Raw genomic sequence first — 26,152 nt, 5'->3', positions numbered from 1 at the left:
ACCTGCTGTTGTCCGGATCTTGGACTTCCTGGCTTCCAGAACTGTGAGCAGTAAGTTTCTGTTGTTTATTATCCACCTAGTATAAGGTATTTTATCGTAGCAGCCCAAACAGACTAGGACAGTGACAAGCCTGTTCCCTCAGTACTCATCCCCTGGACAACCGGCATCAGGACATCTTATATTAGCCAGAGTAGGTTAGTTCACACTGCAGGAACCAGCCCCACGAAATCTCAGGAACTGAACACAATAAAGGTTTATTCTTGCTTGTGCGAAGTCCAATGCAGGAGCCACACTTCTGAGTAGTTCTATTTCAAACAATCACAGGGAGCTGGGTAGGACCCTCAGGAACGTGGACCTTCAGGGGCTGCAGGAGCAAAGGGAGAATCAAGTCTCTCTCATAGTCTCCAAGAGACTTTCAAGGGCAGATAGAAAGGATCAAAGGCTGCCAAAAGTTCTGAGAGCTGTTCCCAGTGGAATAATGAGGTAAATGCAGATATCAGAGTTTAAGGAGAAGGGAGCGTGTGTGTGCATGAGCAGTACCCTGAAGAATGAGCAAGTTCGGGAGGGAGATGGAAAGGGGAAGGGCCCACCATTCCCATCTGCAGAGCCTATGCAAGAGTACAAATACAGGTCCACGTGCCATATATCCAAGTATTTGAAATCTGAAATATGTTTTATCCTCCTGCCATGGTGAATATGCCTTCATCAGGACCCGAGAAAGCAGGTTTGAATTTTGAAATCTTTTGACTCCTCAGTGCTCTGCTCTGGAGCATGGTGGCTCAGGTATAGCTAGCACTGGGCCAACCCCTGCCCTTCTCTCTTCCCACTTTGGCTCTGTCCCACAAGCAGCTGCCTCTTGGTCTTAGCGCAGTTCACTTTCAGGAGGCTGGACCGGGGAAAGACCTGAGCAGCCCTAAAAGTGGATTTGAGACGACAGGGCAGGGGATTCTGTCTGGGGCTCCAGGTACATGATCTAACAGGAGGGGTGGGGGCTTTGGGTGCCCTTGCCCTTTGTCTCCTCACCAGTGGGGTATACGTAGCCCAAGGAAGGCCAGAGCAGGGCCTCTTTCCAGAATGAAGGGGCAGTCCTGATCCCAGGCAAGGGATGCAAGAACAAGACCATGGAGGCAGGAACATGGCAAGACAAGAAAAGAAGGGGCAGCTCTGGGGAGACAGAAGGCTGGAAGCACAGGTAGAGGCCAGAAAATGTGCAAGGAAGGCCTGGGCGCAGCGGTTCATGCCTGTAATCCAAGCACTTTGGGAGGCCGAGGCGGGCAGATCACTTGAGGTCAGGAGATTGAGACCAGCCTGGCCAACATGGCGAAACTCCATCTCTACCAAAAACAGAAAAAAATTAGCTGGGCGTGGTGCCACATACCTGTGGTCCCAGCTACTAGGGAAGCTGAGGCAGGAAAATCGTTTGAACTGGGAGGCAGAGGTTGCAGTGAGCCAAGATTACACCAACTGCACTCTAGCCGGGGAGACAGAGTGAGACCCTGTCTCAAAAAAAATAAAAATGAAAAAAGTGCAAGGAAAAATACACAATTTGCTTAACCTATGTAGTTAAGCTCTTCAATCCTTAGTCCTCTTGGCTTGGAGAGCTGCCCACACGTGCAAGGATGCAGAGGTTCTCATTTTCTCATGTTTGTGCTGAAGCTTCCCAATTGTGTCTGCAGCCTGCTGCCTCAGCATTACTCAAAAAAGTATTGTTTTAGTTTCTAGTGAAGTGAAAAAGGGGAACTACGGCTTTCCTTCCCATACCAGTTGATAAATTATTTAAAGACAGAGATCCTTAAATGCTTGTTTAAGGAAGCACGCTTCTAGAAGAGGTTGACAAATGACACACTTCACCCTCCTTTGGCGATTAGCTCAGGAAGGCTTCCTGCAGGTGGCGTTTGACGATGGCTAAGCCAGTCATGCAGGCTCAGACCTGGGGGCAGAAACTTGGTGTCAAACCCCTTCCCAACACGTCTACCATGCTCCTTCCAGCAGTTTGAATTCTGAAGTCTCCGACAAATGACCACACTCTGGGTGGTTTAAAACAACAGAGCCAGGTGCAGTGGCTCAGGCCTGTAATCCCAGCACTTTCAGAAGCCGAGGCAGGCAGATCACCTGAGGTCACGAGTTCGAGACCAGCCTGGCCAACATGGTGAAAACCCGTCTCTACTAAAAATACAAAATTTATCCAGGCGTGGTGGCGTGTGCCTGCAATTCCAGCTACTCAGGAGGCTGAGACAGGAGAATCACTTGAATCCAGGTGGCGGAGGTTGCAGTGAGCCGAGATCGTACCACTGCACTCCAGACTGGGTGACACAGCAAGACTCCATCTCAAAAAAAAAAAAAACAAAAAAAAACCCAGGAATTTATTCTCTCATAATTCTCAGTGCCAGGAGTTTGAAATCAAGGGGTTAGCCACGTTGGTTTTTTTTTTTTTTTTTTTTTGAAGGCTCTGAGGAAGAATCTGTCTCCGGCTTCTGGTGGCCACCAGCAATCCTTGGTGCTCCTTGGCTTGTAGATGCATCACCCCAACCTCTGCTTTTGTTCTTCCCTCCATCTTCTCTCTTCTCTCAATTTCCCTTTTCTTATAAGGACACCAGACACTAGATCAAAACTCATCCTAATGCACTATGTCCTCATCCTGACTTAACCACACCTGCAAAGACCCTCGTCCCAACAGGTCACAGCACAGACACCTGGAGTTAGGCCTTTAACATATTCTTTCACGGGACACAATTCAACCCACAGCAGTAGCTATTGTTCTAATCCCTGTGTTACAGATTATAAACTGAGACCCAGGGAGTAACTTACCCAGAGATACAGAAAATAGAGGGTATGACTCAGTTTGTAATCTATCTAGACCTCATTATTACCATTTGCCCTTCCTTATACCAGGCCTTTTAGTGGGTGCTTCATTTTCATTTCTAATCCTCATCTCAGCTGCAGAGAGTCATATCCCTCATTTTACAGAGGCTTAGATAATTTAAATGGCTTCTCCAGTGTCTGAGTTTATTTGTGTTGCTGTAAAGGAATACCTGAGGCTGGGTGATTTATAAAGAAAAGAGGTTAATTTGGCTCATGGTTCTGCGGGCTGTACAAGCACGGCACCAATATCTGCTTCTGGTGAGGACTTGTGGCTGCTTCCACTCGTGGGAGAGGGGAGGATGAGCCTGCGCGTGCAGAGACCGTAAGGAAAGAGAGGAGGCAAAGAGAGGGCAGGGAGGTGCCAGGCTCTTTGTAACAACCAACTCTCATGGGAACTAAGGGTGAGAACTCACTCATTACCACAAAGACGCCACCAAGCTATTCATGAAGGATCCGCCCACACACGACCCAATCGCCTCTTATTAGACCCACCTTCAACACTGGAGATCAAATTTCAGCATGAGGTTTGCAGGAGTCAAACAAACCAAACCAGAGCACCCAGAGTCACCATAGGTAGGTAGAAAGTAGCATATTTGGGATCTAATCTGAAGTTGTGGCCAATAGTTCTCACCCAGGTCAACACACCAGACGTCTTTGGGATGGCTCGCCCCTCCGCATCCTATAGCCTCTGACTCGAGATGGTGTAACTTCCTCTCTGCAGTTGAGAATCACGACGGTAAATGACACACTACTGGAACTGCCCATGTGAAGAGTGTAGAGGCAGAAAATGAATCACTGACCTTTACAGCACTGCAACTGATGCCTCACAGCGGGTAATGGTCTGACCAGGCATTTGTCTTCTTTCCGGCAGCCGAGGAAGAATTGAACAGAAAACCCTCACAATCAGGAAGACCCATTAAACAGCTATCTATGCCACAACCAACCACTTCCCTACGGGGTGCTCCATGTGGGCTGAAGATCACTTCCATAACAAGTGTCTTCCTGGGAAGAAGCCTCTATTACCACATTGGAGAGGAACAAAGTCTCAGGCAAATCCCATACTGCAGTTATTTAAATGACCTCATTCTTCCGCAAAATAAAAAATCAAAAGCATCACTTCCTAGCAACTGCTATGCACCCTTCCTTAATATCAAAGATACGTAACACACACAGGCTCATCGGTGCCTTACAAACACACAAACCCCGAGCACAGAGCCCTTCAAGCAATGCTCGAGCCACAGCAGCTGCCTGAAATCAACACTGAGGTGAGAAAACACTCCGCCCAATGCCAGTTCTGCAGGTTCGAGCAACACTTACCAGTTAAGGTTGTTTTTACTCCTTTGTCTCGAAAAGACACCACAAAAGAAGCAGGGGCTGAGCATGGGCTTTGGAGGCAGGTGGACTTGAATGCCAACCCCAGCTCCGTCATGCACTTCCTGTGGGAACCTAGGCAAGTTATTTCTCTTCTCTAGGCCTCAGTTTCCATGCCTGTAAATGGAGATACAGACATTTACCTCAGAAAGGAATGTGAACATACCACTCCTCTCACCCTTGATTCCTAATAGAGAACATGAGCAATGGGCAAGAATGAAACATTGTTTGAAATCTGTTTTTATTTATTCTATGTGCCTACACTTCCATAATAGTTAAAAAAGATCTGGCTTAAATGATGAATGTGAGCACAGTTCTGGCAGAGGCATCACGGATGAGAACACATTGACAGAATGAGACGACTGAATGAAAAGAGACTGACAGAAGTCATTCATTTCTTTCATGTGCTCAATACTATCCCATTGAATAACACACACACATACACACGGCTGGATGAAGTTAGGGGACAATCTGTGATGCTTCGTTGCCTGCCTGTGCTGTCTGAGAAAATCAAGGTAGGTTTAGTTAGGGCATGTGAATCCCAGGGAATATAACATCCAAGCCCTAGGCTGAAAACCGTTCAGTCTAAAGATATACCATGAAGGGACCCAGCCTCAAGGCCCCTTTCTCAAGTAGGAGAAAGTATATAGAAAGTAGAAGAAAAAAGAATAGGCTCACATGTTTCAGGAAAACATATAAGAACTACTAGGAAAAAGAAATTCATAAAGGTTTTGTGATTTATTTAACCTTATTAGTCGATGTCTATGATTTTAATGTTATTACTAGAATCACACTGTTCATTATTTCCCCCAATTTGTTTAAATCTGCAAATACCGTATGTTCAGTTTTACATCTATAAAGCAAGATCCTCAAGGGCAGGGATGGAGTTCTACTCCTGCGTCCCTTGACATTACAGCGTGTGGAACAGAGACGACAAATACAGGTTCGATTTGTGCCACCTGAAAGAATGCCATCTAGAGGCAGCTGCTTCAAACTGCACTTCAACTGGATCCACACGCCCTGCTAAGCAACTCAAACTCATCATGAAATAAACCTGCAGAAGAAATGTGTACTCTCTATTCAAACTCTGGAGTAAATAAAATGTGTATGATTGACACAATCACAAAATGGCATTTAAGTGGAAGTCTGTTTCTTGAAGAAATAAAAGCCAGAACAAACAGATCTGGGGTCATATTTTTGTTCACTGAAAGAAACAAGCAGTTTCATCAAACAAGCTTTAGAGGGAGAGAAATTGAGTAATTCATCTTGTCAGTTACAATTCACATATGTACACACACACACACACACACTGGCTCAACATCGGTTAAAGATAACTATTCAAATACAAAAGTATAAAAAACCTCTTTAAAAAACCAATAGCAGCCAAAACAGAACATTTGTAAACAAAACCCCTACTATCAACCCTGTGCTTAATCACAGAATCTGCATTCTTTTGAAACATTAAGTATATGCAATAAAGAGAATATAGACCATCTTTTTCCTTACTATACAATACCAGATTATCTAAAACAATGTCACCAATAATGGACACAAATCGATGTTATCTTAAGGCATGTTGAACAGTCTTTTTCACAATACTCAGGGGCATCATGTTGCTGCAGAGGCCATGCTTTCCCGAAGTTTTCTCCTAGCTGTGATCCTCGCACACCGGGGGCACTCGGAGGACTGGAAGCACTGTTTGTGAAAGCAAGCCCTGCACACTGCAAGCAAGGAAGACAGCCGTCAGCAAACAGGCTATCTTGTTTTCTCACATTTCTGCAGACATTCATCTCCATCCTAGGGAGGGAGGGGGTCTGAATCCAGAACCCAGAGTCTCTAAAAAGAAACCAGCCAGGCTGAAACTCACATTTCAGCAGGTCACGTTTCAGCAGACTTGTTGGACTCTTCCAACAGGTCATGAACAGGAGGCTCAGAGAGCCTGATGTAATGGACGCCGCAGTGCCCCCCGGATCTGCCCAAGCACTGAGGCAGGCGTTTCCCCAATTGCCGAGAGAGCTGGTGGCTGGTAACTGTTGGGAAGCCACATTGTTTCTCTAGAAATGGCCCTACATCGAGAAAGCTGCTTTGTCCAAGCTCATGCCCCGTGCCTGGCACCAGCCTGCATTCAGTGACTGATCACTACGTAGTGAGAAGGCTGGCCCCAATTTGTCCCCAGTTTGGAACAATGCTGAAAGGCCACCAAACTCCAGAGCTCCCCATGAGATGAGCTGAGGGCTCCACTGCAACCCACCACTGTTCAACCTCTCCCTCTCCCAGTCTTGCTGCCTGCACACCGCCACAGGTATTAAGTTGAGGAACATGAAACTTTTTCTGGCAAATCTCTGCCCCAGAGTCTCTTTGCTGGGGAGCCAGTCCTGCAACACTGCCTAAAGGGTTGGGGAGACAACACTGGAGTGGCCTGACAGGAGGATGTGCCCCTATCAAGGGTGAAGGTAGAGTTCATTACCAGGATCTCTCCCATGAAACAGAGTTTACAGAACACGGGACTCTCTCAGGCACTAATACCATAGAAGGGTCGGCAACCTTTTCTGTAAAGAGCCAGATAGCAAATGTTTTAGACCTTGTGGGTCATGTGGTCTCTACAATAGCTACTCAGCTCTGCCTCTGTGGTGCAAAAGCAGCCAGAGACTTCACCACTGGGCATGACTGATCCAATTACAAGACAGAGAGGTGGGCATAGGCAACAAAGGGACCATCTCCTCTATCCAAACCCTGCACCAGAAGACATCATCCTTTATCCCTGCCCCACCCAACTACTCCTCCTTCTGTGCCCAAAACTTCATTATCTCCAATCCAACATACAAGCACACACCAGCATGACTGTACTTTAAATAACTGTGCTTAAATTATTAAGCTATCATTCAGCTTAAGTTAATTTTGTGTTTAAGTTACTAAACTTAGTTTAGTTAATTAGTTAAGCTATTATTAAGCTTATGTTATTAAGTTATTAAGATACCTGAACATCTTCTACACGTTGCTGTCTGAAATGGGAAGATGACAGTCGTATTCTGGCAAAATTCACAAATAAAGCCCTTTCCTTGACACAGCTGTGAAAGAAGACATCAAAAAGTTACAACCTTCGCTTGATGGAGAAGCTGAGTTTTCACTATTACAGAACTTTATAAACATTAGTGTTTGAATGTCTATGATTCCAGCCTCTAGAAAGAAAAGGATGTTGTTTTGCAGCAATGAATGGATCAGAATAAAAAAAAAAAAGAAAAAAATATACATTCATCCAATTCCACATCAAAGCAGTTTTAAAGTACCAGAGTAAGGGCCTAATTGTAAACATGCACTCTGCAATGATCTAATTTCATTTCTCATTGCTGCACTACAGTTCTTCAATCCTTCGAGACACAGAGCTTCCTGTTCCATTGAATCCTGGTTCCACATGACTGTATTTGGCACTTCAGGGCAGAGTGGGCCCTGAGCAGAACTGGGCACCCAGACGAAGTCCCTTGGTCCAGGCTTGCATCCCGGCTCTGCCACTTACCCGCAGGGGGATCTCAGCTGCTACTTCACAGGTCTGACCTCAGTTTTCTCATCTCTAACTAGGTCACTGGCACTTCCCTCAGGGTTTGTGAGAGTGAAATGAAGTGCGGAACACCCAGCACATGCCCTGTGTGTCGGGAACGCATCTGCTCCGGGTGCACCCTCACCTCGCAGCCGGCCACGTGTGCAAGGGAAGCTTTCAGAATGACCTTGAGTAAGGGTGCCAGCAGCCCTTTCTTGATCCTGGCCAGGTCCTCAAGGGAGAACAGGTGGAGCTCATCAGTCAAGTGTCCCGGCACCTGCTCAAACTCCTTTAATGCACTGCCAGAGAGGAAACACAGAGGAATTCAGAAACCCACCCACACAGAGGCCGGGGAAGAATAGGGCCAGTTGTTTTCTCTTGGCACTCACGCTTAATTTTTTTAACTCGATTTAAAAAACAAATAGCTCCAAGAACAACAGTGAGCCATGCTCGCCAGCATTCTACATTTTGCAAGTTTGCTTGGAAGCCAGGAAGTTAAAATTCCACGAAAGCTGATTTCAAAAAGCTGAATAAGCAGAGACACACATCTCTTACAGCCTGCCCATGCACACATGGAGCAAAAGAAAGCTGAGCATTAGTTTGTTAAGTCTTAAAGAAGGTGTACCTAGTACCCTTTGATTACCAAGTAATCAAAATTCCTACCTTATTTCTTCCAGCTACATTTCAAGTCTATCAGCCTTATGGTCTATTGGCTCAGCTGGGAGAATTCTCACTCACCCAGCAAGCCTGACTTCCAAACGCACGAGTCAGGCACTGAGCTTAAGGCTCATGCAGCCAATGGCCAGTGGTCATGGTCCCTAGGGCATTCAAAACTTAATCTTCTCCAAAGCCAGCAGGTGTCGACCTGAATTCTCTAAATGGCTAGTAGAAGCACTATTTCCTGCACTTCCAAAACAGCCATGCCCTACACTGGACTTGGCATGCTACAATGCCAAATTCTCTTCAATTCTCCACCCAGCCTGAGGTGCCCACTCCTGCGGCATCCTCTGCCTGGAGAATCCCCAATCCCTCGTCTTTGCTCCACCTCACTCTTAAGCTCAGCCTTTTTCTCCTGGAATCCTTGCTTGCTCTCTACCCCACCTCACTCCTGAGCTAAATGCTGCCTCTGTTTGTATCCTCATGGTGCCCTGACACATGTCTAGCATTCAGTGCAGCAATGATTGGTTTGTGCTGACCATCCCCCTGGACTTAACACAGATCTACCAATTTTTTTTATCTGAAGCCCAGAATGGATATTCAATAATTTTTGCACAAGGTAGGAAGTATAGGTATTGTTACATGTTGTGGATGAAAGAACTGAGGCCCTGAGACCAATGCCATGCCAAGGCCATGAAGCAAAGGCTCAAAACCAAATGACTATAGAATATATGCTCCTGGCTGGGCGCGGTGACTCAAGCCTGTAATCCCAGCACTTTGGGAGGCCGAGATGGGCGGATCACAAGGTCAGGAGATCAAGACCATCCTGGCTAACCCAGTGAAACCCCATCTCTATTTAAAAATACAAAAAAAAAAAAAAAAAAACTAGCTGGGCGAGGTGGCGGGCGCCTGTAGTCCCAGCTACTCAGGAGGCTGAGGCAGGAGAATGGCATAAACCCGGGAGGCAGAGCTTGCAGTGAGCTGAGATCCAGCCACTGCACTCCAGCCTGGGCAACAGAGCGAGACTCCGTCTCAAAAAAAAAAAAAAAAGAATATATGCTCCTTCCCCCCAAATTTAATTAAAAAGCAATACATTATCATTAAAGATTAGAGACTGAAAAAATACTTTTAAGCTAAACCATTTATTTAAAAACTCTATGATTTCACCAACTACAATAAATAATCTTAACTCCCTTGAGTAACCTATGCTTTTTCCACTTAAAAATCTCTCTCTGAATGAATTCATGCCTAAATCTTTACTGGTTACATAGTATTCTATTCTATGGACATGGTATTAATGTAAGTACTGCCCTATTATGAACAGCCAGTAGATTTTAAAATAATTTCAACTTTTATTTTAGATGTGGGGGTATGTGTGCAGGTTTGTTACATAGGCATATTGCACGACACTGAGGTTTGGAGTACCCATGATCCCATCACCCAGGGAGAGAGCATAATACCTCTTAATAGACTTTTAATACCTTTTCTTATTTAAAAACAAAACTAGTAGTTTCAGCACTTTGGGAGGCTGAGGCAGACAGATCACCTGAGGTCAGGAGTTTAAGACCAGCCTGGCCAACATGGTGAAACCCTGTCTCTACTGAAAATACAAAAAGTAGCCAGGTGTGATGGCACATGTCCGTAATCCCACCTACTTGGGAGGCTGAGGCACAAGAATGGCTTGAATCTGGAAAGCAGAGGTTGCAGTGAGCCAAGATTGTGCCACTGCACGCTAGACTGGGTGACAGAGCGAGACTGTCTAAATAAAACAAAAACAAAAACAAACAAAAAAAACTATACTTTAAATCTCTGCCTATATCCATCAGTATGTCCTTAAGATAAACTTCTAAAAGTAGACTTTCTGAAGACCATGGTCCCACTTGGTTAGACATGCCTCCCTATAAGGGGTTTTAAAAGGCCCCTGGTATACTCATGGTCATATCCACCCTTATTCACAATAGCCGAGGAGAAGCAACCCTAGTGTCCATGGATGAATAGATGGATTAAAAAAAATGTATATACATACAATGAAATATTATTCAACCTTAAGAAGGAAGGAAATTCTGACACATGCTACAACATGAATGAACCTTGAGGACGTTACGCTAAGTCAAACAAACCAGTCACAAAAAGACAAATACTGTAAGATTCCATTTATATAAGGCATGTGAGTGGGTAAAATCATAAAGACAGAAAGTAGAATAGTGGCTGCCAGGAGTTAGGCTAGGAGGAAGAGGGAATGGGGAGTTGTTAAAAATGAGTTTTAGTTTTGCAAGATGAAAGAGAGTTTGGGGGCTGGATGGTGGTGATGATTGCATAAGGATATTAATACTTTAAAGCCACCAAAGTATATGCTAAAAATGGTTAAGACGGTAAATTTTATATGTATTTACCACAATTTAATGATGACAATAATAATAATAAAAAGGTCACTGGCTAGAGTTGTTCCATCCTCCAGCTAAACCATTCTTAATGAGTTAAATTCTCAATTATCTGGTTAGGCTGTGCCTCCACCCAAATCTCATTTTGAATTGTAGCTCCCATAATTCCCATGTGTCATGGAAGGAGCCTGGTGGGAGGTAACTGAATCATGAGGCACATCTTTCCTGTGTTGTTCTCGTGATGAGAACAACATCACGAGATGTTGTTCTAGTGAATGAGTCTCACGGTATCTGATTTTTTTTTTTTTTTTTTTTTTTGAGACGGAGTCTCATTCTGTCTCTAGGCTGGAGTTCAGTGGTGCGATCTCGACTCACTGCAACCTCTGCCTCCCAGGTTCAAGTGATTTCTCCCGCCTCAGTCTCCCGAGTAGCTGGGACTACAGGGGCACGGCACCACACCTAGCTAATTTTTGTAATTTTAGTAGAGACGGGGTTTCACCATGTTGGCCAGGATGGTCTTGATCTCTTGACCCCGTGATCCACCCACCTTGGCCTCCCAAAGTGCTGGGATTACAGGTATGAGCCACCATGCCTGACCTATCTGATGGCTTTATAACGGAGAGTTCCCCCACAAATGCTCTCTCTTTGCCTGCCACCATATAAGACGTCCTTTTGCTCCTCATTCACCTTCCACCATGGTTGTGAGGCCTCCCCAGCTATGTGGAACTGAGTCCTTTATAAATTACCCAGTCTCTGGTATGTCTTTATTAGCTACTTGAGAACAGACTAGGCCGGGCGCGGTGGCTCAAGCCTGTAATCCCAGCACTTTGGGAGGCCGAGACGGGCGGATCACGAGGTCAGGAGATCGAGACCCTCCTGGCTAACACGGTGAAACCCCGTCTCTACTAAAAATACAAAAAATTAGCCGGGCGAGGTGGTGGGCGCCTGTGGTCCCAGCCACTCAGGAGGCTGAGGCAGGAGAATGGCATGAACCCAGGAGACGGAGGTTGCGGTGAGCTGAGATCCGGCCACTGCACTCCAGCCTGGGCAACAGAGCAAGACTCCGTCTCAAAAAAAAAAAAAAAAAAAGAGAACAGACTAATGCATTCCACCATTGGCTTAGTAATTCAAAGAGACGGCATGATTTCCCAAGGAAAGCCATGAGGTCATCACTGTGCTAAGAGGCCCTGTGTAATGGGGGAGCCAGATGCAGGAGGCACTAATAGGATTAGCAGATGAATGGAGGCAAGGCAGCCTGTCCCAGCTGAGAATAGTACCTGTCAGCAAACCTACAGGTCTTCAACAGCTTCTTGATATGGAAGAGCTGTTCCTGAATTTCCTAATGGGACAAACCAAACACAAGGAAAGTTAAACGTAATAAATGACACAGGAAAAGTGCAAGTCAAATTTAAATATTTCTAACCTTGAAATGCTTCATTTGTATAAAACAAACCTTGAAAGCAAACAACCTATACAGCAAGGCTTCATAACTGAGTCCACTGATCCACAGATTGTGTCCTGGATGGATCCAGGTTTTGTAGAACCTAAAACTTATACAACTTTGGGGTTTTCTTCAAGAAAAACATAATACTAAGTATAAGATTCAGTGTGGGGTCCTGGAAAGAGCCTGTGCAGGAGAGGGGTTTCAAAGTGTAAGCTTCACTCCTTTTTTTTTTTTTTTTTTTTTTTTTTGGGGGGTGTTCTTTTACTTCCCCTGGAGTGCAGTAGTGCAATCTCAGCTCACTGCAACCTCCGCCTCCTGGGTTCAAGCGATTCTCCTGCCTTAGCCTCCTCGAGTAGCTGGGATTACAGGCATGTGCTACTATACCCGACTAATTTTTGTGTGTGTTTCTTTTGTATTTCTAGTAGAGATGGGATTTCACCATGTTGGCCAGGCTGGCCTCGAACTCCTGACCTCAGGCAATCTGCCCACCTTGGCCTCTCAAATTGCCGGGATTACGGGCATGAGCCACCACACTCAGCCGCTTCACGCGCTTTATGATCCATTTGCGTCTTAGAGGATGTATCTGTGGGTTCCCTAAGCTAGCGTGATGTGTATTTCCCACCACAGGACACTTCCAGTGAGAGGGATGGGGTTGGGCCTGCGGCTCACCTTCACTCTGCCCAGTTCCTTGGCTTTCGCATACAGGCTTTGGCCAATGCTCAGCAAATTGAAAATGGGCTGGTGCCATATGCTGTCCAGCAGCCGTTTGGAGAAATTGCTGACATAGTACTTCTTGAAGTCCCACATCATCAGGATTCGGGCAGGGATGCAGGACTCTGCATATGAGTGGCAGCAGTCACAGAAATACTTCCCTAGGTATTCGCAGTACCGGAGCCGCTTCACAAACTCTGCCAAGCATACCAGAGGGTGAGTGCTGCACCTGGTGCTGAAAACCTATCCTGGTCTACTCCCGACTTCCAATTCCTATGCAAGATACAAAGACTCTGATGACTTGTTTCATGATGATGAAGCCATACTCAACCTCACGACAGCTGGGAAGGCTCCGGCAGAGACTTGGGGAATCAAATCACGGCCATTCATGAGCTCTGCTCTTGTGGAACAGATGTCGGAAAAACAAAACCTTCCCAAAATACTCCTGGATTTGGAAGATGGAAATTGCAAACTGCATTGTGGCAAAAGGAACATTCATTTCAGGATCTGGAAATCCGGGTGGGAGTCCAGACTCCTCTCATGAGCAGGAAAACTGAAGGCAGGCTGTAATCTCTTTAGGCTAACTGTTTTGAGACCACAGAATGTGACTCAGAACTGGATTGAGTGATATTACACATATGAAAAGTGCTTTATAAATTGTGAAACAGTATATATACAATGTTAGGAAGCAGCATCATAAAGATCCCTTGATAAATCAATGAGAAAAAAATACAAAAATGCACAAAGGATGGGAATACGTAATTCATGGAAAGAAGAAATGCAGATAACAGAGAAAAACAATCTCAGAAACAAAGAAATGCATATTTTAAAAGTGAGGCTGAGTACAGTGGCTTGTACCGGTAATCCCAGCACTTTGGGAGGCCAAGACGGGAGGATCGCTTGAGCCCAGGAGTCCAAGACCAGCGTGGGCAACATAGTGGGACCCCATCTTCACACACACACACACACACACACACACACACACACACACACACACACAATTAGCCAGGCAATGTGGTGTGTGCCTGTAGTCCTAGCTACTTGGGAGGCTAAGGCAGGAGGATCGCTTGAAGGTGGAGGCTACAGTGAGCCACCATCATGCCACTGCATTCCAGCCTGGGCAACAGAGTAAGATCCTGTCACAAACTGATGACAAATAATAAAATGAAATTGAAATGAAATGAAAGAAAAGTGAGATACTCTGTTTTGACTCAGCCTGTCATAAATTTAGAAGACCCAGAACTGGTGCAGTATCTAGAGGAGGGCACTTACGTCTAGCACTGATAGAACTAATTTATAGGAAGACATTTTTGTGATAGACTTCAATTCTTACATGTGCAACAGTAATCCTGCTTCTGTGACTCCATCAGACAGAAGTGCTAACAGGCACACACAGTGACATAAAAAGATATTCATTACAGCACATTTATAACTGGGGTGGCAACCAAAATGTCCATCAAAAGGCAATTGATTAAGTGTGGTGCACTCAACATGAAATGCCGCACAGCCCATAAAGTACATGGAAGAGCATGGGAAGTGGACATCCAGTTACAAGTAGATATAATGTGATCTCAATTTTATTTAAGAACATATATATAAACATACACATAAACACATATGCACTGTCTAGATCTCCACCAAAAAGCCAACAGTGACTATTTCTGGAGGGTAGGGGAAAGAAGAAGTTTTTGCTCTTTATACTTTTTTTTTTTTTTTTTTTTGAGACGGAGTCTCACTCTGTTGCCCAGGCTGGAGTGCAGTGGCATGATCTCGGTTCACTGCAACCTCTCCCTCCTGGATTCAAGCGATTCTCCTGCCTCAGCCTCCCCAGTAGCTGGGACTACAGGGAGCGCCACTATGCCCGTCTAATTTTTGTATTTTCAGTAGAGATGGGGTTTCACCATGTTGGCCAGGCTGGTCTCAAACTCCTGACCTCAAGTGATCCGCCCGTCTTGGCCTCCCGAAGTGCTGGGATTACAGGTGTGAGCCACCACGCCCAGCGCACTTTTTAACCTACTAAAATAAACACTCACTGACCACTTTTTGAAATGTCTCTAATAAAATACACTAACAAACAAAAGGCATAGAAACAAATGCGACAAATACCTGTGCGCTCACCACCCAGCTTCAGAAAGAAAACAAGTCAGTTGAAGTCTCCTATGTGCCCCTCCCTCAACACTAGGTTCTGACATGAACCAAGTTTGATATTTATCATTCATAGTTTGAGTCATGTATGTCTTTGTAATTGAAATATCATACAGCATAACACAAATCTTAGTTGCCATATATTGGGAGGATTAATGAAATCATGAATGGGAAAGCAGTTGCTGTAGAACCCGTACACTGTAGATTCTGAAGATCATTTCCAAATAACGGCTTTAAAAATAAACAAGGCCTGGCCAGGCGTCGTGGCTCATGCCTGTAATCCCAGCACTTTGGGAGGCCAAGGCAGGCGGATCACCTGAGGTCGGAAATTCGAGACCAGCCTGACCAACATGGAGAAATCCCGTCTCTACTATAAATACAAAATTAGACTGGAGTGGTGGTGCATGCTTGTAATCCCTGCTACTTGGGAGGCTGAGGCAGGAGAAGTGCTTGAACCCGGGAGGTGGAGGTTGCAGTAAGCCGAGATTGTGTCATTGCACTCCAGCCTGGGTGGGCAACAAGAGTGAAACTCCATCTCAAAAAAATAAAAATAAAAAATAAACTGGGCCTGGCTGGGAGTGACCAGAGAAAGGAATCTTACTGAATACTTACTCTGTGCCACAGATCTGTTCAATGTTTTATGTTTACTACGTCATTCTGTGCTCGAAAGTCTGTGAGAAGGGACAGTTATTTCCCCATTTCATTGATGAAAGCACAAGACACTGAAGTTACGCAACACGTAGGGACACACGAACAGTATGTAGCCACACAGGACTCCAACCCAAGCCTGGACTGCCAAAGCTGCAGCCCACAGCCACCATGTCCCACTCCTCCTCTGCTGCATTCGATGGCGGGAAAGGGAGAGGGAGCTAATGCCTTTGCACTTGCCCAAAATGTCCCTCAGACCCAGGTCACACTCAGTTGATGTTTAAAAGCAAACAAATAGAGTTGTTTTTTGTTATTCATTATAGTTATGTTCTATAGAGTTGCCATGAACACTGAATTAGTCAATACTGAACCACTGCTTCTGGGGGAAATTCAGGGTTAGGCACCTGTGAGCTTCTGGTAGAAAGTTTCATCTATTCCTCAACACACACTCACTATACATTCACTCATTCATTAAACTTTATTGAATACATGCTGTTATACTATCAATACAGAATACACTAATGCCCATCTTTTTTAGTTTCCTAAGTCCTTTAACTAAAAGAGAACAATACAAAGTGACCTAAACCAGTGGTTCTTGGCCAAGGGTGATTTTTGCTTCCCAGGGACACTTGCAAATGTCTGAAGCCATTTTCAGTTGCCACTGGGAGCTGCTTCTGGCATCTACTGATGCTGCTAAACATCCTATAGTGCACAGGACACCCCCCACGACAAAGTCCATGGTATTGCAGTTGAGAAATCCTGCTCTAAAACACAATTGTTCTCATTTTATGAAAAGTCAGTGCCGGGCGCGGTGGCTCAAGCCTGTAATCCCAGCACATTGGGAGGCCGAGACGGGTGGATCACGAGGTCAGGAGATCGAGACCATCCTGGCCTACACGGTGAAACCCCGTCTCTACTAAAATACAAAAAACTAGCCGGGCAAGATGGCGGGCGCCTGTAGTCCCAGCTACTCGGGAGGCTGAGGCAGAAGAATGGCTTAAACCCGGGAGGCGGAGCTTGCGGCGAGCTGAGATCGAGCCACCGCACTCCAGCCTGGGTGACAGAGCGAGACTCCGTCTCAAAAAAAAAAAAAAAAGAAAAGAAAAAAAAAGAAAAGTCAGTGTCAGGGGGTAGGGTGGAAGGGAAATACTCTATGACAGAGATGTCCAGTATAACTTTCCATGAGGATGAAAATGTTCTGTCTCTGTGCCATCCAATACAGTAGCCATGAGTTACATGTGGCTATTGAGTACTTGAAATGTAGTTAGTGTGACTGAGGAACTGAATTCTTAATTTCAAATAATTTAAATTTAATTTTAAATAGCCACATGGGCTAGTGGCTACCATACCGCATAGTGCAGTTCTAGAACAAAGCTAACTAAAGAGAAACAATGACTAAATGTGATGTATGAAACTTGATTGCATACATCAAGTTTGCAATCTTGATGGAAAAAAATCGCCATAAATGATACCTTAAGAACAACAAGGACTAGGAAGTAGACAATCTAGAGAACTGTTTTTAATGTTTTTGGTGTGATAACTTGTTTATTATCCTTATTGTTGGGACATACTGAACTAGTAAAGGGTAAAATGTCATGTTTGGTGTGTGGAAATTGAGGGAGACTAAGGAAAACATGACAACTAAATTCAACATGGAATTCTGAATTGGATTCTGAAACAGATAAAGGATGTTGTTGAAAACCTGGTGAAATCTGAATAAAAGCTGGGGTTTCATTAATAGGACTGTACCCAATGCTAATTTCTCAGGTTGAATAATTATACTATGATTATGTACCATGTTAGCAGTAGAGGAAGCTGGGTGAAGGGTGTACAGGAACTCTCTCTACTATTTTTGCAACTCTTCTGTAAGTCTAAAATTAACTCAAAGTGGAAAGTTAAAAAAAATTTATCCTAGAAGCTAGAGGAAGTTAACAGGAAAAGCCCAAAATTATTTCTATGCTGTCTGCAATCTGTGCTCCCCCTACCTCTGTGGCATGTTTTCTCCTCCTATTCTTTCTCTCTGCTCACACAGGGTTTCTTTTACTTGCCACAGGCCCTTTGCACATGACAAACACCCCTACTTCTGTGGGCAATCAGTTTCTGATGAAACCTCTTACTCCCAGCTCCTCAAGCTCAGACGACGTTCCCCTGCTGTAAATCCCACAGCACTCTTGACTCTTTTGTTACGTACACTTACTTGGCTGATGAGTGTATCTTCCCTAAAAGATAAGCAAGTTTCCTGAGGGCAAGGCCAATGTACAAAAGTGCAGACACACACCTCCATACCTGAACAAGCTTAGGGAAATAACAAAAAGTTGGTGGAATGATAGTCATACGTGTGCAGTTTCTGACTCATGCATTAGGTATTTATGGAAGTGCCAGGATACAGCGGTTAACCAAAGAGACATGTTCCCCACTAGATGTGCTGGGAAAATGACTCATTCAAAGAAAATCAGCAACAACGGTGATGCCCGTCAGGCATTATCATCCAGTGTGGGAGAGGAAGCCCAGATCCATTCCTGCTTACTATTTTTATCTCTTGAAGTGGGAGCTCCTCATAGTCTTTTTCCTTCAAATACCGACTATCAAAGCCTAAGGGAACTCATGCCACAAAGCTCCTCCTTCCAGCCTTTTGCAGGTCAGACATACAGGTACCATCAGAGCAAAACAAGTGATTCCCAGTCTCAAGGGGTAAACTTGCATTTCTGACTGAGGAAAGCCTGAGCACTTTTTTTTTTTTTTTTTTTTTTGAGACAGAGTCTCACTTTGTCTCACAGGCTGCAGTGCAATAGTGCGATCTTGACTCACTGCAACCTCTGCCTCCTGGGTTCAAAGAATTCTCCTGTCTCAGCCTCCCAAGTAGCTGGGATTACAGGTGCCTGCCACCATGCCTGGCTTTTTTTTTTTTTTTTTTTTTTCTCTTTTTTGTATTTTTAGTAGAGATGTGGTTTCACCATGTTGGCCAGGCTGGTCTCAAACTCCCGACCTCAGGTGATCTGCCCACCTCGGCCTCCCAAAGTGCTGGGATTACAGGTGGGAGACACCGTGCCTGGCCCAGGAAAGTCTAATCTTCTAGGCCTCAGTTGGCCCAGGAATGATCCTCTCAGGCTACCTCCTCAAATTCCCTCAGAGAAGTTTGGCCAGCTCCTTGGTAAGTCATTCCTTTACTCAACAAATATCTTTCGAGGACCTACTACATGCCAGGCACTCTTCTAGAAGCTGGGACTAAAGTAATAAATATAACAGACAATACATCTGGCCTCACAGAACTTATAATCTAGTGTTGAAGACAGATAAGAAGAAGACATATTAGTAAAATATAAGAGACTATTTTAGAAAGACTGTGCTAAGAATAAAAAGAAGGGGCTTCTAAGAAAATATTGTGCAAGAAAATAAAGAAAAAAATAAGGATGGGTAATACAAAGTGTACATGGGATTGTTTGTGACCAGCAGTGGGGCAAGACAGGCATTTTAGATAGAGCAGCAAGGGAAGACCTCATGGCTTTGGAGTGAAAATGTGAAAGAAGCAAAGGAATTAGTCATGGGGGTGTCTGCAGGGAGAGCATTTTGGGGAGAGAAAACCACAAATGCAAATATGTCAGAAGTGAGCCTGGCATTTTAAAGGGGCAGCAGGAGGCCACGTGGTTGGAGCTGATGCCCAACAAGGAGAGAACTAGGAGGCTGGTCCTGGTGTCCTCAGTCCTAGTTGGTCACACAGCCTTGTCAGTCATGATGGCCTCCTCATGAAAAAGAGGGCAACTTCTGTGAAGCCTTTATAACAACTTCTCATCAAAGGCGTCTCTCACACAAGCAATGCGCTGCCCTACTTTGCTATTCTTGACCGTGCCATCACATAATAAGCAGGCGATCCATTATCCGTACTTACTAGGCTCTATCGGAGTTCCACAGCCGGCACAGAAAAAATTCTGGGCTGCTACCACAAGGTCCCTCCTGAATACAAAAAATGATACTAGTTACATTTCAGAGAAGGCCAATGGAATGTTTTTCACTAATTAGAAAAGAAATTGCCATCGTGATACTTCTCTCAACTAAGGGCCTTAACTTTGTCACCTTCCATTTGGGAAAGAAATAGATTTTTTCAATACAATTTTCTAGTTGAAATCTCTGGGTCTTTTAAAACTACAACTAATTTTTATTATTTTTTCCTGAGACAGGGTCTTGCTCTGTCACAGAGGCTGGAGGGCACTGGCATGATCATAGTTCACTACTGCCTCAAACTCCTCGACTCGGCTCAAGCAATCCTCAGCCTCCTGTGTAGACAGCTAGGACTATAGGTACACGCCACCATGCCCAGCTAGCTTTTTTTTGGCTTTATTTATTTATTTATTTTTGTAGAGATAGGGTCTTTCTATGTTGCCCACGCTGGTCTCGAACTCCTGGCCTCAAGTCATCCTCCTACTTCAGCCTCCCAAAGTGCCGGAATTACAGGTATGAGCCACTGTGCCCAGCCTTAAAGCTACGTCTCTTTAAAAGCTTCTGCTAGGCCGAGTGCAATGGCTCATGCCTGTAATCCCAGCACTTTGGGAGGCCGAGGCAGGTAGATCATGAGGTCAGGAGATCTAGACCATCCTGGCTAACACGGTGAAACTCCATCTCTACTAAAAATACAAAAAAATTAGCCAGGCATGGTGGTGGACGCCTGTGGTCCCAGCTACTTGGGAGGCCGAGGCAGGAGAATGGCATGAACCTGGGAGGCGGAGCTTGCAGTAAGCCGAGATTGCACTACTGCACTCCAGTCTGGGTGAAAGAGTGAGATTCTGTCTCAAAAAAAACCAAAAAACAAAAAGCTTCTGCTAAAACCAAAGCAGAAGTCAGTGTCACTGATAACCCCAAGGGGTTTTTAGGGAGGGTCTCAATGCCCATGTATAGGGTTCCAGCTCCAGAGAGAACCAGAGACATGTTATACAAGGAAGATAGTTCAGGGAGCCCATACACCAAAAGATGATGCACTTGGGAAATTCACAAATGGATCTAAAGAAATTTAGATGAATAAGAGGTAATATAAGACAAAGAAATCAAATCAAACATTTCTGGTAAGAGATATTCCATTCCATTGAGGGATTTTCTTTCTTTTTTTTTTGAGACGTAGTCTTACTCTGTCACCCAGGCTAGAGTGCAGTGGTGCAATCTCGGCTCACTGCAACCTTCACCTCCCGGATTCAAGCAGTTCTCCTGCCTCAGCCTCCCAAGTAGCTGGGACCACAGGCATGCACCACCATGCCCGGCTAATTTTTGTATTTTTAGTAGAGATGGGTTCCGCCATGTTAGCCAGGCTGGTCTTGAACTCCTGACCGCAGGAGATCCCGCCCACCTTGGCCTCCCAAAACGCTGGGATTACAGGCATCGGCCACTGAGCCCGGCTTGAGGGATTTTCTATGGAACTGTTTATGCCATAGTTTTACATGTGACTTGGAAATACCAAGGAAATTGTAAAATGTGATTACAGTTCAGGGTCAGCAAAGATGGCCAAGGTAAAAATATGCTAAATCTCTGCCCAGGTGCCATAGCAAGGACTTAGGAAACCCCTAAAGTAAAGATACCCCAGGCTAAGGAAAGTGACCCCTCACAACACCTAGAGATTTTCTTGGCATTCTCTCAAAAGAAGAAAAACAAAAGAAATATCTAGTCTATAAGGCATCTCCATGAGGCAGAGTCAACCCCTCTCCAGTCCCTTGGACACAGTCAACAACCCTCACTAGTCCCTTTGTAACGTGTGGCGGTTTGCACACCAAATTGAATACAAACCAAGAGGGATGGAAAAATTATACTTGGTTAAAATGTTTTGTGTATAATCTTTTTCCATAATCTGTCCTATACTCTCAGAACAAATTACAATTAAACTATTATTTTAAATTTATAGGTTTATTTCCTTTTCTGCATAATCTTAGTTGTTTTGTCTTTTAGGACTTTTGTTACTTCTTAGAGAACAAACATGTTTTTATTTACATTCTGTTACATTTCTTTTGTTGGTTTTGAGATGGAGTCTCGCTCTGTCACCGAGGCTGGAGTGCAGCGGCGCAATTTCAGCTCACTGCAACCTCCGCCTCCTGGGTTAAAGCAATTCTTGCTCCTCAGCCTCCGGAGTAGCTGGGATTACAGGCCTGCGCTCGCCATGCCTAGTTAATTTTTGTATTTTTAGTAGACAGAGGGTTTCACCATGTTGCCCAGGCTGGCCTCAAACTCCCGACATCAGGTGATCCCCGATCCTAGCCTAGGCCTCTCAAAGTGCTGGGATTACAGATGGGTGTGAGCCACTCCCTGGTCTCTGTAACATTTTTTTAACTATAAGTGCTTACCCTGAGATTAAATGTTCCTTTTTTAGAAGTTTATTCATTCATTTTTATTTCACACTGACTGTTCTGGAAGATAAAGTGGTCCGGTCTTTTAAAATGATCATAGGCTGGGCGAGGTGGCTCACACCTGTAATCCCAGCACTTTGGGAGGCTGAGGTGGGTGGATCACTTGAGCCCAGGAGTCCAACACCAGCCTGGGCAACATGGTGAAACCCCATCTCTAACTTTTTCAAAAAGGAAACAAATTTTTTAAAAATTACTGTATATAATTTTTAAGTTTTGATATTAGCCACTTTAAAAAATCTCCTTTAAGCCTATTTAATTGTGAGTTGCTATGTAATATTTACAATTAGGCTTGCATAGTTGAATTCTCAACTTGTCAAAACTTATAGAGGCCCCAAAAGTCCATGGTAAACAAGAGGGAAAAAAAAAACCTAAGCCAGAAAAGACAGCCAACTTTCCTTTCCCTAAAACAAATTTTCCTGTGTTCTTTAGCATATGTATTTTTTCACCTACTGCCATACAGCGTCAGGTAGGATCTGTTACAATGTGATTTAAATGGATTGGAGGCCCAAGCAGCAGCCCATACTTACTTGAGTGGTGGATGAATATTAAATATGATTTGAAATCTAGGAGGAGCCCAGTCTTCAGTCCCTCTGATCCTAGACTTAAATTTAATTTCCTGTACAACATTCATACTGGATTCAAAGTTTTTTCGGACACGCTCTTCATTTACAACCTGCATAAGACATAAAATGATTTAGGAACAACTTAAGCATATTTCAAAGAATTTAAATTAAAGGAACACCTAAATGTATTTCCAACAGTAAAATTTACCATGAAAAATTAATAGTGCTTTTAACTTTAAACACCACCCAGATGAGATCACTTTTCTTAGTATTTTTAGTTCATTTATTTCCGGACTTCAAATTTACTGTAAGTAGGTCATTTTGACCTGGAATGCATTTACGAATAGCAGAAGTTTTACCCCTCTTAGTCAACAGACTGACAAATGCTACCAATCCTATATCATTGATATAATGATATCAATGATAGAACCCCTATCATTATTAGTCTTCCCCAGAAACAGCTCTATTAAGACCATTCCCCTTGCTTATAAATGTTCAGTGCCTCCCCCCAAACCACTGGACCTTCCTACTGTCATTTAAAAACCAAACTTCTCAGCTGGGTACAGTGGCTCATGCCTGTGATCCTAGCACTTTGGGAGACTGAGATGGGCGGATCACTTGAGGTCAGGAGTTCGAGACCAGCCTGGCCAACATAGTGAAAACCCATCTCTACTAAAAATACAAAAGTTAGCCAGAAACTGCTTGAACCCTGGAGGTGGAGGTTGCAGTGAGCCAAGCTTGTGCCACTGCACTCCAGCCTGGGCAACAGAGGGAGACTCCACCTCAAAAAATAAATAAATTAAATTAAATTAAATTAAATTAAATTAAATCCAAACTTCTCAAATTAGCATTCTACATCCTCCACAATTTGGCTACCATCATTCAAACCTTACTTCCATAAAGAACAACCTCTCGCACACAAATACTCACAAACGGGTATTATCCAACCGCACCAAATCACTCTGCTCAAGAGCATAGCATGCCCCTCTGCTTTTGCTGCAGCTCCCCTTTGCCAAGAATGTCCTCCCCCAACCTTTCTACCTGCCACAGTTCTGGCCAGCCCAATACTTAGCTCAAGTTCTGAAATCTGCAATCAGCCTTCCTAAGTTCCTCTGGTAAAATTAAACACGCCCTCCTCTGCACTTGGAGGGCATATTCCCTACCCCTATTTTAGCCTCTGTCATAATATTCTCTACCCCGAGAAGGCTGGCTGCTCTCTGACAGCAGTGAGCAGTGTGTTGCATGAGGGAACCAACATGTACTTTCCCGTGAGACAGCCTGGTCATGACTCCTGCTTCACGGCTGACCAGCCCTGCTGGGAGACTGGGCCCACCACTTAAAAATAAAAATAAGGACAGCCTCTACCTAATAGGATACTTACGAGGATTAAAATGTGGACTGCTGGCTGGGCATAGTGGCTCAGGCCTATAATCCTAGCACTTTGAGAGGCCAAGGTGGGCAGATCACTTGAGGTAAGGTGTTGGAAACCAGCCTGGCCAGCATGGTGAAACCCTGTCTCTACTAAAAATACAAAAAGTTAGCTGGGCATGGTAGCAGGTACCTATGGTCCCAGCTACTTGGGAGGCTGAGGCAGGAAAATCGCTTGAACCCAGGAGGCGGAGGTTGCAGTGAGCTGAGATTGCGCCAATGCACTCCAGCCTGAGCGACAGAGCAAGAATCCATCTCAAAAAAAATTATAAATAAAATAAAATAATGTGGACTGCTGAGCAGTCTCTGGTGCACAATAAGTACTCAATACATGCCAGTTTCCTCATTCATTTTGAGTCTCCCCTAATATCCAATGACCATACAAGGAAACACAAATGTTTAAAGTGAACAGGGCAGGCAAAATGAGGATTTAGGAACTTTCAATTCAAGGTCAATGTTTTTTGATACTTACTATTGAGCCAGCTGCACTCAGGGAACCTGCCAGCTGAGAATTAACTAGTGACAGTATCCAGCACTTCCGGAACACGCGGTACAGCTCTTTGGCTAATAGTTCAGCAGAATTGAACTCTGGCTCATAAGTGACACTGAAATGTAAGAGATGCAAAAACCGGAAAATTATATTCATGAGGAGTATGTTCACGGTCTTCCTGAGGTTTTCAACTGTTCTTCCCAGCCCCCAAAACTCAGAAGAGGCTGTCGTATGAGATGACACATCAATCACGCACCAGCTATCTTACTCAACATAGCTCCTCCATGTTCAATAAATAAAGCATCTTTTATTTACTGAGGGCACTAAGACTTAGAGGTGTGGTGAAGGAGCACCGGTTTTAGAGTCAGAAGATCTGCATTCAAGCCCTGCTTCTACCTCACAGCCTTCGTGTCCTGAAGCACATCCTGTATGAGTCTCAATTTTTATGTCTATAAAATTAGGTTTAAAAATACATAAATACATGGTCGGGTGCAGTGGCTCTTGTCTGTAATCCCAGAACTTTGGGAGGCTGAGGCGGGCGGATCACCTGAGGTCAGGAATTCAAGATGGGCCTGGTCAACATAGTGAAACCACGTCTCTACTAAAAATACAAAAAAAAATTAACCAGGTGTGGTGGCAGGCATCTGTAATCCCAGCTATTCAGGAGGCTGAGGCAGGAGAATTGCCTGAACCCAGAAGGCGGAGGTTGCAGTGAGCCGAGATCAGGCCATTGCACTCTACCCTGGGTGACAAGAGCACAACTTAGTCTCAAAAACAACAAGAACAAAAATCATAAATACACACACACACACGCATATATAAAATTCACCCAGCCTGTTTAACTGAAATGAGGATTAAATGAAAATGCATACAAAAGCCTTTTATATACTGTAAAACACTATAACAACTTTGGGGGTGATTGTTTCATTTCTAGGTGGTAATCTCCTAGATTCGTGGGAACAAATCATTGGAACTAGTTGAAGTGGGCCCAGAATGTCAGAGGCCTAGTGTTCACACTGCCTCAGAGAAGACAGCCCAAGGGTCTATGTGCACTGCGCACAGAAGACAGATACCTCTTAGAGGAGCTGCAGGAACAGCTACAGGTTTCTGTGATATCATTAAAATCTCCAAGCTCTGTGGGAAAATAAAAGAAAGAGTGGTGAGGTCGTTTAGTCTGTTTCATTTCATCGCAGTCCATTTTATAAGAACACTAAAATCACTCCCTGCATCTCAGAAGCAGCAAATTATTCAGCATCTCCATGCTTCAGGTTCTGAGAAATGGACAGAACAGATAATGAGAGTATAGATAATGATCAAAGATGGGATTTCATCTGAAATTTCGCCAAAATATCACTGAGAGGCCAAAGAGATATCAGACCATAATGAATATCTGCTTTTTCATTCAACTCTATAAGTGAGATGGGAGATTAGCTATCCAGACATTTGAAACAAGAACATCCATATATATATATAAAAATATATATAAATATATATAAAAATATATAAATATATATATCAGGGACATAATCTGATTCTG

At 44.2% G+C, this 26,152-nt stretch overlaps 1 protein-coding gene across 12 annotated transcripts in view; it reads right to left on the bottom strand.

Annotated features, from left to right (window-relative positions):
- Positions 1 to 228: 228 nt before the first annotated feature.
- Positions 229 to 26,152, bottom strand: part of RUBCNL (rubicon like autophagy enhancer) — a 47,939-nt gene continuing 22,015 nt past the window's right edge. For 9 of the 12 annotated variants that reach the window (XM_023187449.1, XM_023187452.1, XM_023187448.1 and 6 more), the window contains 9 exons: positions 25,689 to 25,749; positions 24,598 to 24,730; positions 22,662 to 22,807; positions 19,641 to 19,705; positions 12,920 to 13,158; positions 12,084 to 12,145; positions 7,914 to 8,067; positions 7,211 to 7,301; positions 4,692 to 5,954 (listed from right to left, as the gene is read on the bottom strand). In XM_023187449.1, the coding sequence (XP_023043217.1) occupies positions 5,842 to 5,954; positions 7,211 to 7,301; positions 7,914 to 8,067; positions 12,084 to 12,145; positions 12,920 to 13,158; positions 19,641 to 19,705; positions 22,662 to 22,807; positions 24,598 to 24,730; positions 25,689 to 25,749 (1,064 nt within the window). In that variant the 3' untranslated portion in view covers positions 4,692 to 5,841. Of the gene's footprint in view, positions 365 to 2,421; positions 3,578 to 3,662; positions 3,723 to 4,179; positions 5,955 to 7,210; positions 7,302 to 7,913; positions 8,068 to 12,083; positions 12,146 to 12,919; positions 13,159 to 19,640; positions 19,706 to 22,661; positions 22,808 to 24,597; positions 24,731 to 25,688; positions 25,750 to 26,152 lie in introns of those variants that run through there. The other 3 variants (XR_002725441.1, XR_002725440.1, XR_002725442.1) reach the window with 3 other exon arrangements.

The sequence above is a fragment of the Piliocolobus tephrosceles genome, chromosome X (genome assembly GCF_002776525.5).
Source record: "Piliocolobus tephrosceles isolate RC106 chromosome X, ASM277652v3, whole genome shotgun sequence".
In the NCBI taxonomy this organism is placed as follows: Eukaryota; Metazoa; Chordata; class Mammalia; order Primates; family Cercopithecidae; genus Piliocolobus; species Piliocolobus tephrosceles.
This window is presented reverse-complemented; position numbering and strand designations above follow the sequence as displayed.